At 37.1% G+C, this 15,659-nt stretch overlaps 2 protein-coding genes across 4 annotated transcripts in view; one reads left to right on the top strand and one right to left on the bottom strand.

The window, feature by feature from the left end:
- Nucleotides 1-15,161, top strand: part of LOC148049584 (uncharacterized) — a 114,038-nt gene extending 98,877 nt beyond the window's left edge. The window contains exons 2-8 of one of the 3 annotated variants that reach the window (XM_087717257.1): nt 1,710-2,036; nt 3,325-3,360; nt 4,233-4,637; nt 6,986-7,294; nt 8,852-9,151; nt 10,753-11,062; nt 13,667-15,161. In XM_087717257.1, the coding sequence (XP_087573383.1) occupies nt 1,710-2,036; nt 3,325-3,360; nt 4,233-4,637; nt 6,986-7,294; nt 8,852-9,151; nt 10,753-11,062; nt 13,667-13,676 (1,697 nt within the window). In that variant the 3' untranslated portion in view covers nt 13,677-15,161. Of the gene's footprint in view, nt 1-1,709; nt 2,037-3,258; nt 3,361-4,232; nt 4,638-6,985; nt 7,295-8,851; nt 9,152-10,752; nt 11,063-13,666 lie in introns of all 3 variants that reach the window. The other 2 variants (XM_087717253.1, XM_087717246.1) reach the window with 2 other exon arrangements.
- Nucleotides 1-15,659, bottom strand: part of KCNJ11 (potassium inwardly rectifying channel subfamily J member 11) — a 159,906-nt gene that overhangs the window by 133,326 nt on the left and 10,921 nt on the right. The gene's annotated exons all lie outside the window — the stretch shown is intronic.

Below are 15,659 nucleotides of genomic sequence, written 5' to 3'. Positions count from 1 at the left end.
CCCGCTGCCCCGGCCTGCTTCTCCAGGCTCCGCCACTGGAAGTCTCAGATCGCCTCTGGGGGAAGGCTGAGTGAGAAGCGGAGCGAAGCTTCTCCATGGCCTCCCGGCGCTGCGCTCCGCTTCTCACTCAGCTTTTCCCCAGAGGCGATCCGAGACTTCAAGCGGCGGAGCTTGGAGAAGCAGCGGCCGCAGGCCGGGTCAGCGGGTGGGCGGCGGGGCACTTTGCATCGTGGGAGCCGCCAAGCACCTTTGCTGCAGATCCAGGCGCTTGGCGGCTCCCATGATGCAAATTCCCCCCCACCGCCGAGGCCGCAAATTCCCCCCCCACCGCCGAGGCTTCGCAAAAGGATGCCCAGCTGAGCCTCACCAGGCATAAACCTCACCGCACGTCACTGTTCCCCACCCAAAAGAAAGTCAAAGATACATCCCCAGCATCCACAGGTCCAATCAATTCACCATTCCAACTGGAGACAACCCCCAGTCACTTCCAACCAGATGCAGGTCGAATGCCCAAAGAAAGAAATGTTATGGTTAGTCCTCCACCACTCCATGCAATTCCCCCTCCTGTTTTTCCAGGCACTGAATCTCCAACAGAAAAGATGGCTCCCAGGGCTGACATACACTAAATTTAGAAATGAACACTTTGAGGCCCAAAGCTACTTTTATTAACAAGATTTGCAGATTATGAATTTCTTCCATTCTTCCATTTTTCATATGAATTAGGCTAGAGGAGGCTGTTCAAAGCCTTTTCACAAACCACTTTCACTGCTCTGGGCTGAAGTCTCATTTATCTGATTATTGTTCTTCTCTCTGTCCTCCAATACTATACTATACTATACTCATTATGATGTTTTTCCTGCTAGCTGCTACTTTTTGGAACGATCCTATGGAACGATCTACCCCCAGAGATCCGGACCCTTCCCACTCTCTCGGCCTTCCGAAATTCGACTAAGACCTGGCTATTCTGGCAGGCCTGGGGCTGTTGACCCTTGATTGAGTTCCAGCCCCACTAAGTTGAGTGCATGTTGGGTTCTTTTAACTTGCTTTGTTTCCTTATTTTAAATTTTAGAGTATTTTTTTAAAACTGTTTTTATGTAAGCCGCCCGGAGTCCTTCGGGATTGGGCGGCATACAAATTCATTAAATCTTGAATCTTGAATCTTTTTAAAAAATCACCATTTCTGTCAGCAGTCTCTTCTCAGAATACCTATATATCCTTGTGCTGCTCTCCTTGGGGATAGTAACACTGTGCAAAGTACAGAAAAGAAAAATAATAATATGCAAAAGAAATTACTGTAAATGAATGAAAATAAGAAAGTAATATGGCTAAAACTAATTTATACCTATGCCATTCATTATGTCTCTCCATATTGTTCTATCTTTTCAAAATAGTCTTGTTTCTACCACATGCCTACACTGATTCATACTTTGCCTTTCCTTCCTTCCTTCCTTCCTTCCTTCCTTCCTTCCTTCCTTCCTTCCTTCCTTCCTTCCTTCCTCCCTCTCTCTCTCTCTCTCTCTTTCTTTCTTTCTTTTCTTTCTTCTTCATAGTCTTTGGAAAATCTATAGTGTTTTTTTCCTTTTCCTTTAGGTGTTATTTCAATTGAATGTTAAATACAAATGCTGTTTGGGAGGCTGAAAGGCAAAATAAAATACAACATATGTAGAAAAATCAATAACCAATTCCATTTTTATTCAAATGCAATATAGTTGAACCAACTGTCCAACTGTCTCCCAAGGAACTTGAAATTGAAAACGGAAATGTAAAGACACTGAGATGTAGAGTGAATAAATTCTATCCTGATTCCATTGTCATTCTTTGGCAAAAGCATTCTAAGCACACGTCGGATAAAGATATACCTGTAGGCGATATTTTCATGAGAAGATCTGTGAAAAATGGTGATGGCACTTACAACACCACAAGTATACTGAGAGTTCAACCATCTTCACAAGACCAAGGAAACGTCTATAGTTGTATTGTGCAGCATAAGTCATTTGCCAGATATCCAGTCTACAATGTAACTTTAACAGTAACAGGTACTCACTATGAAAAATTTAATAGCTCTCTTGCTTAGCAACAGACATTTTGGACTCTCAATTGTAGTTATAGGTTGAGGGTTATTTATACTTAAAGTATTATATTAAATAAATGCTCCTGATTTCTCAGTAGGGTTGATTTCTGTGGTGCACAACTTTTACCTATTATTTTACAGTATGTGGTAGAATCATATGTCCTACTACACAATTATGAAAATATCTACAATGCTTTATCTAAAAGTATTTATGAAAAAGTGAGATAACAAATGGAAGAGAAATTGAAAGATAAAGTTGAATGCATTGGGACTACAAGGCTCAGAATTCCAAGCTGGTATGGCAATTTTTCTAAAGAATGTTTCTGGAAAACATTCCACCAAATAAAACTTAAGGCAAAAAGCACCAATAAAATGGCAGAGCAAGGAAATGTTTATTATTTAGTACCTTATTGGGGGCAACCCTCTCCCCCAATATATTGTATGCACTGATACTTCTCATAACTTAGTGCAGGGGTGTCAAACTTGATTTCATTGAGGGCCACATCAGGGTTGTGTTTAAATCAAGGGGCTCAACATCACTCATATCAGGGGCATCAGTGGTGGTCTGAGCACTCTGCCAGTGAAAATGGAGCTCGGGGCCCCAGCCTGTGGGGGTTTGTTAAGTTCGATAACAATTGAAGAGGTGTGAGGCAGCTAAGGCAAGAGAACAGCTATTTTATTCGGTAGAACAGCAACAATAACTATGTACTGCGATTTAGCACGTCGCCCTACTTGACAGCTATTTATACTAGAGCTGTCAAGCAGGGCGACCAATAGGAATGCTTATGCAGCCCACGCTCAGCCAGCCGCATCTCAGCCAATCAGGCGCAGCTGGGCTGTTCCGGACTGTCAATCGTAAGTTGAGGACTTGCGGCCAGTCACAAGTCGAGGACTTAGCAGGGTCATCCGTTTTTGCTGGCAGAGGCATTGTGGGCTGGTCCTTCATTGTTTCCAGGAATCCCCCCATGCCAGATCTAAGCACCCCACAGGCTGGATCCGGCCCTTGGGCCCTGAGTTTGACACCCCTGACTTAATGTTTTGCTTATGACAGAATACCCTGTATTAGCATTGTTTGTTTCTTATGAAATTACATGTAAAATGCTTACTTATCAAAAGCACCAAGAGCAAGAAATGTTTTGAGTATATCAGAAATAACATAATTTATTTTTTTTGTTGTCTTTCTACAGAACCTTATTCGACTACTCAATTAACAATTGGGCTGGTTTTATGTTTTCTGATTTCGCTTCTTCTAGCTGGGTTGCTGCGGTACATTGTCTTTTTAAAGAAATGTAAGTCATTCTAAATATGTTTTATCTATACCATCATTTGTAGATAAAATTGCACCCAGAGTTTATATTTGTGAAAGTTAATTTTAAAATATAATTACTGGAAAACTCTCAGAGAACAGCCACACAGAAGCAAAGACCAACCAGGGAAAATGGAAAATAGATTAAATATAAGCAATTATGTTGCACCTATCAAATTACAGGCAATCCTTATTTAGTGATCACAATTGGGTCTGGTAACTCAGCCATTAAGTGAAGCACTTGCTAAGTAAAATAGCATTTATGATCTTACTTCATCCTTCCTTTTGCTTTATAGACCTGTGAAGGTCATATATGCAAGAACTGGTTACATTATTTTCTTATTAGCATTGTAACTGTAAATGATCACTAAACAGAGCAATAACTAAATAAGGATTTCTATATAATCTTTTTAGACTTCGTTTTCCAGAACAGCATTAAACTGAAGAAACTAAAGAAACTAAACTAAAAGAAATCCAATTATCAGCTGGAATAAAACTCTAGTACCTGTGCAGAACACGAGTACAATGTTTTTTTAGCAGATATAGTAAACTTGCTGGTATGGCCATTCATGTGAACTCACCTCCTCTCTGCTCTCTCCATCCCATGTTAAAGAGAGTAATGCATGGAATTCTTGGTGAAAGTGAAAATAAAGCCAGAGAACCCAACAATCATATTTTTAATTTATCTCCCCATAAATGTCTATCAGTCTTTTATCTCCCTCCTGAGCCAGAACAGGCATATAACTGTTTTTAAGAATAGAATGCTTTGTACAATCTTGAAAGAATAATCCTAAAATATTGCTGCAACATTTCAAGCAACAGAGTTTCCATTTTCCCTTATTTATTTTTTAATAGATCCACCATCTGTGGAAATGGTTGGAAGTGAGGAACTGAAGCATTTGGAAGAAACACAGTTGCAATGTTTGATTTCACACTTTCGACCCAAGCCTTTGCAAGTAGATCTCTTCTTAGTGACTGAACCTCAGAAAACAAAACAGAAAATAGCCTCTTGGCCTACAACCTCAGTTGAAGAACCTACGGAAGATGCTGAAAATTCTCCTCTCCTTGGGAACTTGGAGGACATGTTTAAAGCTTATGCAGAGTTGAAATCAAAACCAAAAAACTATTATGATTTCCAGTGGAAAATCTGCCTGAATCAAGATGTACAGAAGCTGGAGGAATTTCAACTTTTATTAGAAATTAAACATGAGGGCTTTCAGCATGGATTGTGTACTAAAACAAAATCATTTAAAGTCGTAGGTAAGTGAGGATTATGGCGGGGTACTAAATGATGTCGAAATTTTAAAGTTTTTTTATGGTTTATAAGAGAACTGTTAAGTTTCAAAATATATGAAAATAGAGGAGGCTTAGCTAATTTTGGTCCAGCCATGGTCCCAGCAAATATCTTAGACTACAGTCCATGCACTGAATATGAATTGTGATAAGATGTAGTTTATGTCAGGGCATGGATTGGCTGGGGAGACCGTTACTTGTATCTCAATATTTATGTCTATGTGTTGTATCTGATATTCATGACCACTTTTAAATTCCTCAGAGAATTTAAAGAGAAGGGAAAAGGTGAATCTTGGGTAGTATTTGAATTAAGAACCACTTAAGAGTTCTAGGGTGTTGACCGGACAAGGAAGTTGAAAAATATTGGCAAGCCACTTAAGCAAAACTGTAAAGGAAATGTCATTTCCTACCTTATAATGTATCTTTTAGATTTGTAAAGAAGATCCTATTCCATATCACACTCCATATATATATATATATATATATATATATATATATATATATATATATATATATATATATATATATATATATATATATATATATATATATATATATATATATATATATATATATGTTTTTATTTGTGCTGATAAATAACTTTAAGGATATATATATATATATATATATATATATATATTGTCCATGCTGTTTATCATTTCACCACAGCTGAGGTGCAGCTGAATCCATATCTGTTCATTTCCCTAACTAAAATTTGCCTTCATTGGAAAGCATTATTTGATGATGGACACGGAGCTATTCTTGTTTTCATCTGTAGGATTTTCCCCATCATGTATTATTTTTAATGGATTGTGTTTTTTATGAATATAATTTTAGATTTAAAATGTTACCACATCATTATTCACATGATTTTCCTAAGTGTTATTTTTATATTGGATAATGTGCTTACACCTATCTAAATAGAACATAGAATATAGAGTTGAAAGAGATCTCAGTGGTCTTATAGTCTAACCTCCTGCTTGAGCAGGAACCCTATATCATTTCAGACAAATGGTTGTTCAGTCTCCCTTGAAAGGCATGCTATTTCATTGGTTAATTGCTCTCACCTGTAGGAATTTTCTCCTTAGTTCTAGGTTGCTTCTCTCCTTGGTTAGTTTCCAACCATTGTTTCTTCTCTTGCCTATTGGTACTTTGGAAATAGTTTGACCCCCCTCAATTTTGTAAGAGCCCCACAAATATTGGAACAGTGCTATAATCTTCCTCCTAGTCCTTCTTTTCATTAGATTTACCCAATTCTTGTATGTTTTAACCTTGTATGTTTTAGCCTCAAGCCCATAATGATTTTTGTTGCTCTTCTCTGAACTCTTTCCAGAGTCTCAACATCTTTTTTGTATTCTAGTGACCAGAACTGGATGCAGTATTCCAAGTGTGGTCTTACTAAGGCTTTATAAAGCAGTACAAGAACTTCACATGATCTGACTTCTATCCCTCTGTTAATGCAACCCAGGATTGCATTAATAGAGGTATAGAATCAAAATCACATGAAGTTCTAGTACCAGTATCAGATCTGAATACTGATAGAGATCTAGATCAGAGATATTTCCCACCATTCCTCTTTGTTGGAAAATTACTGTGGATAATTTTCAGTTTAGTTTGCACACAGTACATCCCAGTCAATCCCTTTATTCAGATCAGAGCTGCATATACATCATTCATTTCAGCTAACAAAAAAAAGAGCTTGCTCTTTATTTGTGAAACATCTGCCAAGACTAAAAATAGTTAACCGGCAAAACAGGATAAAAGGCAGACAAAAGTAAAGAGAGAAAAACGCAAATGACACACATACAAAAAGGACATTATCTGTGTATCTACCCATATGTGTGTAGAGAAGAACAGAACTTTCTAGTGGAAACACCACTGTGGTTATTTAGCATGGATAGTCCAAAGGAGGAGGGCCTTTGGTTCTTCCAGCTTTAACCCTTTTAAGTATATAATGGCAGCCAAACACAAATGGAAACTAGGACACTAATTGATCCTTCTATTCCGCACCATAAAGAAACAATTTTGTGGTCCAGGGATGATGTATCCAACAAAAGACTTTTGACCTTTCAACTCCCAGGGATACTGATTTTTCTGCAGTCAGGGTTTCTTACCAGATGGGTTTGGCTTGGTTCTCCCTTGCTTTGTGTAAATAAACAGCTACGAAATAGTGGGCAAGGAAAAATAGTAAGAGATGTAATCAAAGATTTGGAAGACTCATGCATTGGCTTTGAAGGTGCTTCACTATTATCTGGGCATATCTCTGAACATCATATTTTGCTGCTTGAATTGAAACCTTTTCGTTTTCTTCCTAGCCTTACCAGTGCTTCATGAAATTCATTGTTCCACGAATGTGCCAAGACCAAATGAACCGCTCTCTCTTAGTTGCAAAATTCATTCTTATTTTCCGGAAACCCTTGAAGTCTGTTGGAATAACGATGATGGAATTCTAGACAGTTCCTTTTCAACTCCACACACAAAAGGAACTGATGGGCTTTACTTTTGTATCAGCAAGATCCACTATTGCCCACAAGTGGAAGATTATGGAAAGAGGCTTGTCTGCAGAGCTAAGCTTGAAGGATCAAAAACATACAAAGAATCTGCATGGCAGATGAACACTATGGGTAAGTGGCGCAGGAAAACTTACAATTTTTATTATCCTATGTTGTACATTGTATGTTTCACTCTGTGCTGGTCAGAGTAAATAGTTAGTTTAGGAATTAAGAATCCCCTTAAGGGATTGCTTTCTGGGAAATGTAGTTTTATGTCTGTGTTTCTGATTGGCCACTGGATCAGACTTCTGATGGGCTGCAGGGAAAACTTGCTATGTGCAGACCAGCGGGGCTTTTTAAAATTTCAGCACTATAGAGAGCTATTTTTTCTTCCTCAATATGGGGACAAAACTACCTCGTTTCACCTATGTGAATTGGGAACAGATTATATGTACCTCAGAAGAATCGCTTCATTTACTGTGAGTTGTTGATTTGATTAATAAAAGTAATCTGCATGATCCCTTTCCGTGGAGTTTATCTGTCCGTGCCGAACAATCTGCAGCTTGAAAAAATCTTAAGGCCTAAGTCACAGAGTAATTCCAATAAAGTGCAGGTTTTGCAAAAAATTAAAATAAAGTAAACAAATAAATAAATAAAAACCTGATGTAATTCCACTCTTTTACCAATTGACACTTCTAAAGTTTTACCTCTGTTGTAATCATAGTCACGATTCCTTACTTTTTCTCTTGTTGCTCCCTCTTTCAATTCTTCTTTTTCCAAATTACTACAAGGTGTGAATTCAATTCAATTTTCCTTTCTCAGAATAACATTCCATACATCTCAGAATGAGATTCATTTTACAATAGGTGTATAATTGCATCTATCGATATTTAGGTCAGAAAATCCCTTCCTTTCTTCCTTCCTTCCTTCCCTCCCTCCCTCCCTCCCTCCCTCCTTCCTATACAATTGAGCAGATGTTAGATTTCTTTTTTTTAATTAAAAAGTTTTTTATTAAACATAAATTAAAATGTTGGACACAGTGTAAACCGTCCTGGCAGAATCTATGCCATACATGCTAAGATATATATTTCTGAAAGCCATAAAGATCCAGATTAGAATCAACCATCACAAGGACCAACATGGTAATGGAGAAGCTGTATATGTTCTCAGGCGAGGCTTTAACTTTATTATTTGAAATCAACTCAGTTCTTTCATGCAATATTATTCTGAAGCAGAAAGGGATATTGCTATGTAGGTTACTCTTTGATGGTTTATGGTGTAGTTTTATGTAACACTTGCCACTGCCAAATAGCTAGAAGTCAGATGTACAAAATGGGCAAATATATACTAATAACTTTAGTTGCATCTATGTGTAGATTACAGGATCTCTTTTTTTTTAGTGCGTACATGTGCTCTTTCTGCAATGTTCCATAGCAACCAAAAATCCAATTCCTCATCAAATTAGAAATCTTCATCTGATATTATTTTATCATTGAGGCCATTTTCTATTTCATTTTTTCACCAGATTTCTAATTTATATCCATTTGGCATTTTATTGTGTTTGGATGACATTGGCACATAGTTGCATAAGCTAAACACTAATGTGGAAAGAGAAGTTTGTGTTTTGACTTCACAGCTCTCTACTGAATACTAACTCTGTCATTTGCTGTTGTATTCCCCTCTCCAAAGATTACAAAATTGAATGTAAGCCTCCTATACCTGAGTGTGGGAAACCCATCACATTGAGTTGCTCATTGACAAAATACCATCCACCTGAGTGTGACATTTATTGGAGAAAGGGCTTTGAAGAGCTCACAGATGCTACAATTAAAACAGGGGAGCCGCAGTTGGACAGAATGTCAAAGCTGTACTCCAGGACAAGTGAAATAACCTTTACACCCAGCGCAGAAGACCATGAAGTGGAATTCTTTGTTGAAATAAATCATTGCAGGAAAATTGTACGGGAGGGATATAAAGTCATGCTGAAAGGTGATTGTTATCATTGCTATAAAAAAATCTATGTCCCTTGGAATGTCTATAGAGATTCTCAGTCAACTAGGTCATGGTTTTCCCAAAAGTGCTTTTTTCAAGAGGCAACTGGACTTTCTGCTTTGTCTTTGAAGACATTTCAGTTCTCATCCAAGAAGCTTCTTCAGCTCTGACTGGATGCTGGGAAATGGAAGGATTTATACTCCTTGCCGACAGCTGGTCATTTGCATTCTTTTAGGGGATTGTTAAGGTCACCTGGAGATTTATCTGTGTCATCAGAGTCACCTGAGTGGTGCAAATGGGTGTGGAGCCTTCTTGGAACTGTTGAAAGGCCTCTGTTGTAGATAGGAGATAGATGATGTTGTATCCCTCCTCCTCTGTTGAGATAGGGATGTTCAGTTTTGACATAGATGGCCTCTTCGATCCCTCTTTCAAACCGGCAATCCTCTTTATCCAAAATATGAACTTTGTTATCTTCAAAAGAGTAGCCACTGTATTTTAAATGCAGATGAATCTAGTCCTGATGTATTTGTTCTCCTATGTTGTGCCTTGCATTTATGAAGTGTTTATTTTGTTTCCCAATGTAAAACAACAACCATTTGTACAACAAACAACCACTTCATAAATGCATGGACAGAGGGGATCACTGGTTTGAAAGAGGGGTTAAAGTCTTCAAAGAAAAGCCAGAAAGTCCAGTTGCCTCTTGAAAAAAATACCTTTGGGACAACCATGACCTGGATGACTGAGAATCTCCATAGACAGTTGTTAAGGTAGTAACCTGGTTATTTGGATTCCCCATTAACTTTACTTGTCAGAAAGTCACAAAAGGTGATCACATCACCCTGGGATTCTGCAACTGTAATAAATAGGATTCAGTTGTCAAGGTAGATAGATAGCAATAGCACTTGGACTTTTATACCTTTTCATAGTGCTTTACAGCCTTCTCTAAGCGGTTTACAGAGTCAGCATATAGCCATCAACAACCTGGCTCCTCATTTTACCGATCTCAGAAGGATGGAAGACTGAGTCAACCTGGTGAGATTTCAACTGCCAAACTATTGGCAGTCAGCAGAAGTAGCCTGCAGTACTGCAGTCTAACCACTGCACCACCATAGCCATAGATAGAGGATAGATGATGATGATGATAGATAGATAGATAGATAGATAGATAGATGATAAATAGATAGATAAATAGATAAAGTTTGTAGTATTGTTACACACATTTTACTTCTAAGTTCATACCAGTATACAATAACATGCCATCTACTAATGGGTGGAAACAAACCAAATAGTGAGAAGCACTGATACTACACTGCATGACTAACACGTGCACAAGAAGCAGGGAAACAGAAATAATTGCTATTTGTTTAAATCAATTGAGAGCTGATTTCATGTATGAGCACTGCTCTATGTGAAATAGTGCTGTTAATCTATTGCAACAGCACAAGTTCTCGTTGAACAACGATTCCTTCTTTCCTGTGTTAACAATATAATGTTAAAAATTATACTTAACTCATTTGATGCTCTGTATATTAGGGTATTGTTTGCATTTAACAGTGATTCCTTGTTTAATGTTGATTTCTGTCTTCTCACTTTTATAGATTTTCCCAAACTTTCAAATATTGTTATTGAACCAAGTGATGCAGATTATGGACAAAGTGTAACTTTAACTTGTGATGTCACAGATTTCAATCCTAAAAAAATAGGCACACAGTGGCTCCTGGGAGATAATTCACTAACGAACGGTGTGGTCACAGAGGATTTAGACATTCTCTGTTATGGTTGTTACAAATTAACTTCCGTGTTTGAACTAAGAGCCACCGCTTCAGTTTGTAACAAGGCTATTTGTTTCAAGGTGAACCACGAAAAATTGACAAAGCCTAACAAGAGAAGTGTATTTAAAACTTCCAGGTACGTACCAATTTTTATTTATTTAGTTGTCTTCTGATGTTAGAGCCAAGGTGGCGCAGTGGGTAGAGTGCAGTACTGCAGGCCACTTCAGCTGACTGCTAGTTCAGCAGTTCAGCGGTTCAAATCTCACCGGCTCAAGGTTGACTCAGCCTTCCATCCTTCCGAGGTGGGTGAAATGAGGACCCAGACTGTGGGGGCGATATGCTGACTCTGTAAACTGCTTAGAGAGGGCTGAAAGCCCTATGAAGCAGTATATAAGTCTAACTGCTATTGCTATTGCTATTGGTGAAGTTGGGTTCTGTTTTTTCTTTTAGGGTTTATTAAAAGTAATAAAATTTAACAGGTGAGGAGTATATCACATCACCATTTCCTATGTTATATCTGCAATGTTACTTCAAAGAAAATCTCTCTGTCTATAGCACTGTTGTCTGTCTTATTGTGTCATTTGTGCTATGGATACCAGGAATTAAGCCACAGCCCAGATGTAACATATCTGGAAGCATAAGTGCTCATAATTATCTCAGTTTCTTCTTTGACAATTCATTGGGTTTTGTTGCAAATGGTGCAGAAAGTGTCTTCACCTTGTAGTTGGTAAAAATTGTCCAGTTGGTCTTCTGCAGTGGTGTCATGCAATAGTTCCATTATGCAAGACTCCAGAGGATCAATCATTACAGTGTTTTCTTGTATTAAACATTGTTTTTGCATTATTCATAATAAATCAAGTGTCAGAGTTCCAAATAGCATCCAAAAGTAAATCAGAGTCCAAGGCAAAGTATTGCTCAAAGTTCCAATTTATTAAGAGAGCTGAATTTTGTTATGGCTACATAACATCTAAATCCTTACAATCCCCCGTCCCATTTTCCCACAATAGAAAATACATAGTAGAATAATAGAAAGTGTGGTAGGCCAAAGATCCAAAAGAAAAGATGACTGCAGTCCTGACATTAAGGTCTGGAAACATATTATTTACATAGTTATTTCTATTCCATCCCCCCCTTCTCATTTAGTCAAACGGCCTGTTTTGACTGAAATAAAGGCAAGCCAAGATCATCAATATATCCTCCTTGAAATTTCTATATCACAATTTGCACCTCATGATATACAAGTCAGATGATACCAAGGCTGGAGAAAAATACCTGAAAATATCAATCCCAGGAATTGAGAAGAATTGAGATTGGAGAAGATCACTTATGTTATTTTGTTAGTAAAATATACTTAAATCCAAAAGAACTGCGCTTTGGGAAGACAATACGATGTGAAGTTAAACATTCAACATCTACTGAGGAAAAAAGCTTAACACTGAACACAATAGGTAAATTGGATACATATATAAATACTCTATTGATTGAAAGAGTATCCAGACCAGTGACTGTTTTCCAACAACTGAATATGCAATTATCTCCCAATTGTTATAATGGATCCCAAATTCTTTCCATTGTTATCTAATAATAACAATGGAAAGAGGAAAACTGTAGTGTAAGCAGTGTTAGCTATATAAAGAAAAGAGCTTTGTAGTGGCCTGTTAGTCACTCCATCATAGACATTATTGAGGGAAAGCAAGTCTTTTGCTGTATCTGCTTATAAAGGCTGTTGATATCTGTGACCCACATGATCCATCTTTTGATGCTTTTAATAGCTAAACAGCCCACAATCAGTATGTAACTATTAGTGATGGTCCTTTATTCTAGATCAGGAGGCTATGTATTCAGATCACCTCTTGAGAGGCATCCAGCCTGCTCCCACATTGCTCTAGTTTATTATGACTTAACTATCCATGTCTGTCTGCACAGGGAAAGGAAGGAAGTATATAACTATAATGGATCAAAAATCGTACAAGACTGCACCATGTTATCTTTTGAAAAAAGGCTTAAAAGTTCCCCAAACTATGTCCATTCGATTCAGAACTTGCTGATGTGGCAGATATCATCTATATTAAAAGGCAGAAATTCTTAAAAAATATATCAAAATGCAAAAAGTGAGCCATAAATAGGGCTGACTTATTTCAACGAGTAAACTGCCTCCCCTTCAATTCCTCTGTGATGGCCATGTTATTCTGTTTGTATGAGACATACTGAAGGTGCCATTTTAAAGCTAATAAACTGATAGATTGAGGATAATGAAAAATTGTTTGATGATCTATTCTGGTAAAGTTGGCAATGATGCTCTAACCGATCCATCTGATGAAAACATCACATTAACATGACATAAGTCCTGCCCCTTTTATATATTCATTATGACACTACCCACATGTTGAAAAGGAGGAGATTTTGTGTCACAATACTGCTATTTTAACAAAAATATTCACTGGGTTTTATTATCATCCATGACTTTGTTTCTTAAGACATATAGAAAAGGAAGCTTAAGTACACCAATCTTTTCCTTTTGCAATTAAATGTTGAATGTATCTAACAGCAATAGTTTATTTGAATTTATTTCTTATAATATTACTTCCATGGTTCTTAGTCTTACAACAGCATGGAATGCTCTTTTTGAAAGACAATTGGAGCAGTTGACTGAGTTACTATACTTAGATTATTGTGATATGATTTGAAATATGTTCCAAAGCTTAAATGAGTTGATTGTTCTTTCTCTTCCAATTCCAAGATTTCTCTGATCTTGAGGAAACGTAACATCATCACCATGAGTCATAACCATTATGAACTCCTTCAAAGTAAGCTCTCTGCAGATGCAATAACAGTTGGAAAATAATTATGTTTTGCTACTTTTCTCGCTACAAAGTAATCCTTCAAAAAATTCCTATCTTGGCTCAACCTCACAGCTGATATTAAAGGTCTCTGAAATCAACTCTAGCCATTTCACTCACTGCTTTTGCTCAGGGGTGGCAGATGTGAGTATATTGAAAGCCCAGGTGGCACCTTTCCAGAAAAGGAAGAACCTACAAACATCTACAAGACCATGGTGAAGATTATTCTAGCCATCCTTTGGATAAAATTGTTTGAATTGTTGTTTGAATGCACTCTGAGTTAGACTTCAGCTGTGCAAAATTCTTGGACTGGGATTAATGTAGTTACGTGAGAAGAATTTGAACCCGTTAAATGCAGTGGTATGTTTCCATTTTTCTTACTACCGGTTTGCTCATGCCCGCTCCGCCAGGTGGGTGGGTGGAGCCTCCTGCTGCTGCCACTACTGGTTCACCTGATTCGCAGAAACCCACCTCTGGTTAAATCTAAGGAAGTGGATAAGGTCTTCAGAGCTGTGGGTGTAGCCAACTGTATATTAGATCCATGTTTACCTGGTTGGATAATGTCTTCCAGGAGGGGATATACAAACGATCCAAGCAACAATAAATGCTTTTATTATTTTAAAAATAATAGAACTTTTAAAGAGGTGGTATTCCATCTCCCCCTCAGGAAAACTCTGGATGCAGCAGTTTTGGACAATCATAGTTTTCATTATTTTTACTCTTAATCCCAGTTTGATGGGGTGTGGATTGGTCAGCATAACATGACGTTTGTATTCTAGTAAAACTAGAGATGTTTTATTAAAATAGTTCCTTTTAAGATTATTATTTTTAATTGGCTATTATGCTTTTTTGTATATATGTACATTTTTTAAACAATTTGAAAAAGTATAAATACATTTTGTTTATAGAATGCTATTATTTAAAAAATTCAGAAAAAGTAGAAAAAATTATACATTAAATTAAATTTAATTATACATTTACATTAAATTTATACATTTATAAAAAAATTGCTACTTTTGTCCTCCATTATTGTTTTAATGGCGGTTTTATACTTGTTTTAACTACAGTTTATTTAATTACAATTGTAAACTCTTGTAAAGTAGTGGCAAGATTTTAAACAGGAGATAGCAGTCAAACAGATAAAAATAGTTCAGTCTTTATTATTATTTCTTTGGCAAATCTAAGATGACCCTCTCAGGATAAAATTGAATTTATTATAAAAGTTAAAGAAAAGTAATTCATCTTACAGACAAATGATTAGTGGTTAGACTTCTCTGCTTTACTTATCTACACATCAACTCCTGGATATACTAATTTCATTTCATAATATATAACTTATCAAGGGACATATTATTATTGTTAGTGTATATTTAATAATAAAGGATATTATTATTATTATTATTATTATTATACAATTTTATCACAGCGGCCAGTTGTTTCACTGGATTTGGCATTGGTTACTAGTCGGGCCCCACCCAGAGGCCTAGGACATCGTAAAGTATTTTTGTAATATGCATGCAGATCCAAGCAGTGCGGCTTTTTGCATTTGACTGATGGTGATTTTGTCAATTTTTAACTGTTTTAAATGTAATTCCAGTGCTTTTGGAATAGCACCCAGTGTGCCAATTACCACTGGAATTACCACTGCTGGTTTGTGCCATAGTCATTGAATTTCGATTTTTAAGTCCTGGTATTTTGCGATTTTTTCATGTTCCTTCTCGGCGACCCTACTATCACCTGGTATTGCAATGTCTATGATTGTGATGTTATTTTTCTCAACCAGTGTGATGTCTGGTGTAACATGCGCCAGTATTTTGTCCGTTTGTATACGGAAATCCCACAAGATCTTGACCATCTGATTTTCAGTGACCTTTTCAGGCTGATGTTCCCACC

This window comes from Thamnophis sirtalis, unplaced genomic scaffold (assembly GCF_051295495.1).
Source record: "Thamnophis sirtalis isolate CommonGarterSnake01/CBP01778 unplaced genomic scaffold, rThaSir2_p1.2 scaffold_1, whole genome shotgun sequence".
Taxonomy (NCBI): domain Eukaryota; kingdom Metazoa; phylum Chordata; class Lepidosauria; order Squamata; family Natricidae; genus Thamnophis; species Thamnophis sirtalis.
This window is presented reverse-complemented; position numbering and strand designations above follow the sequence as displayed.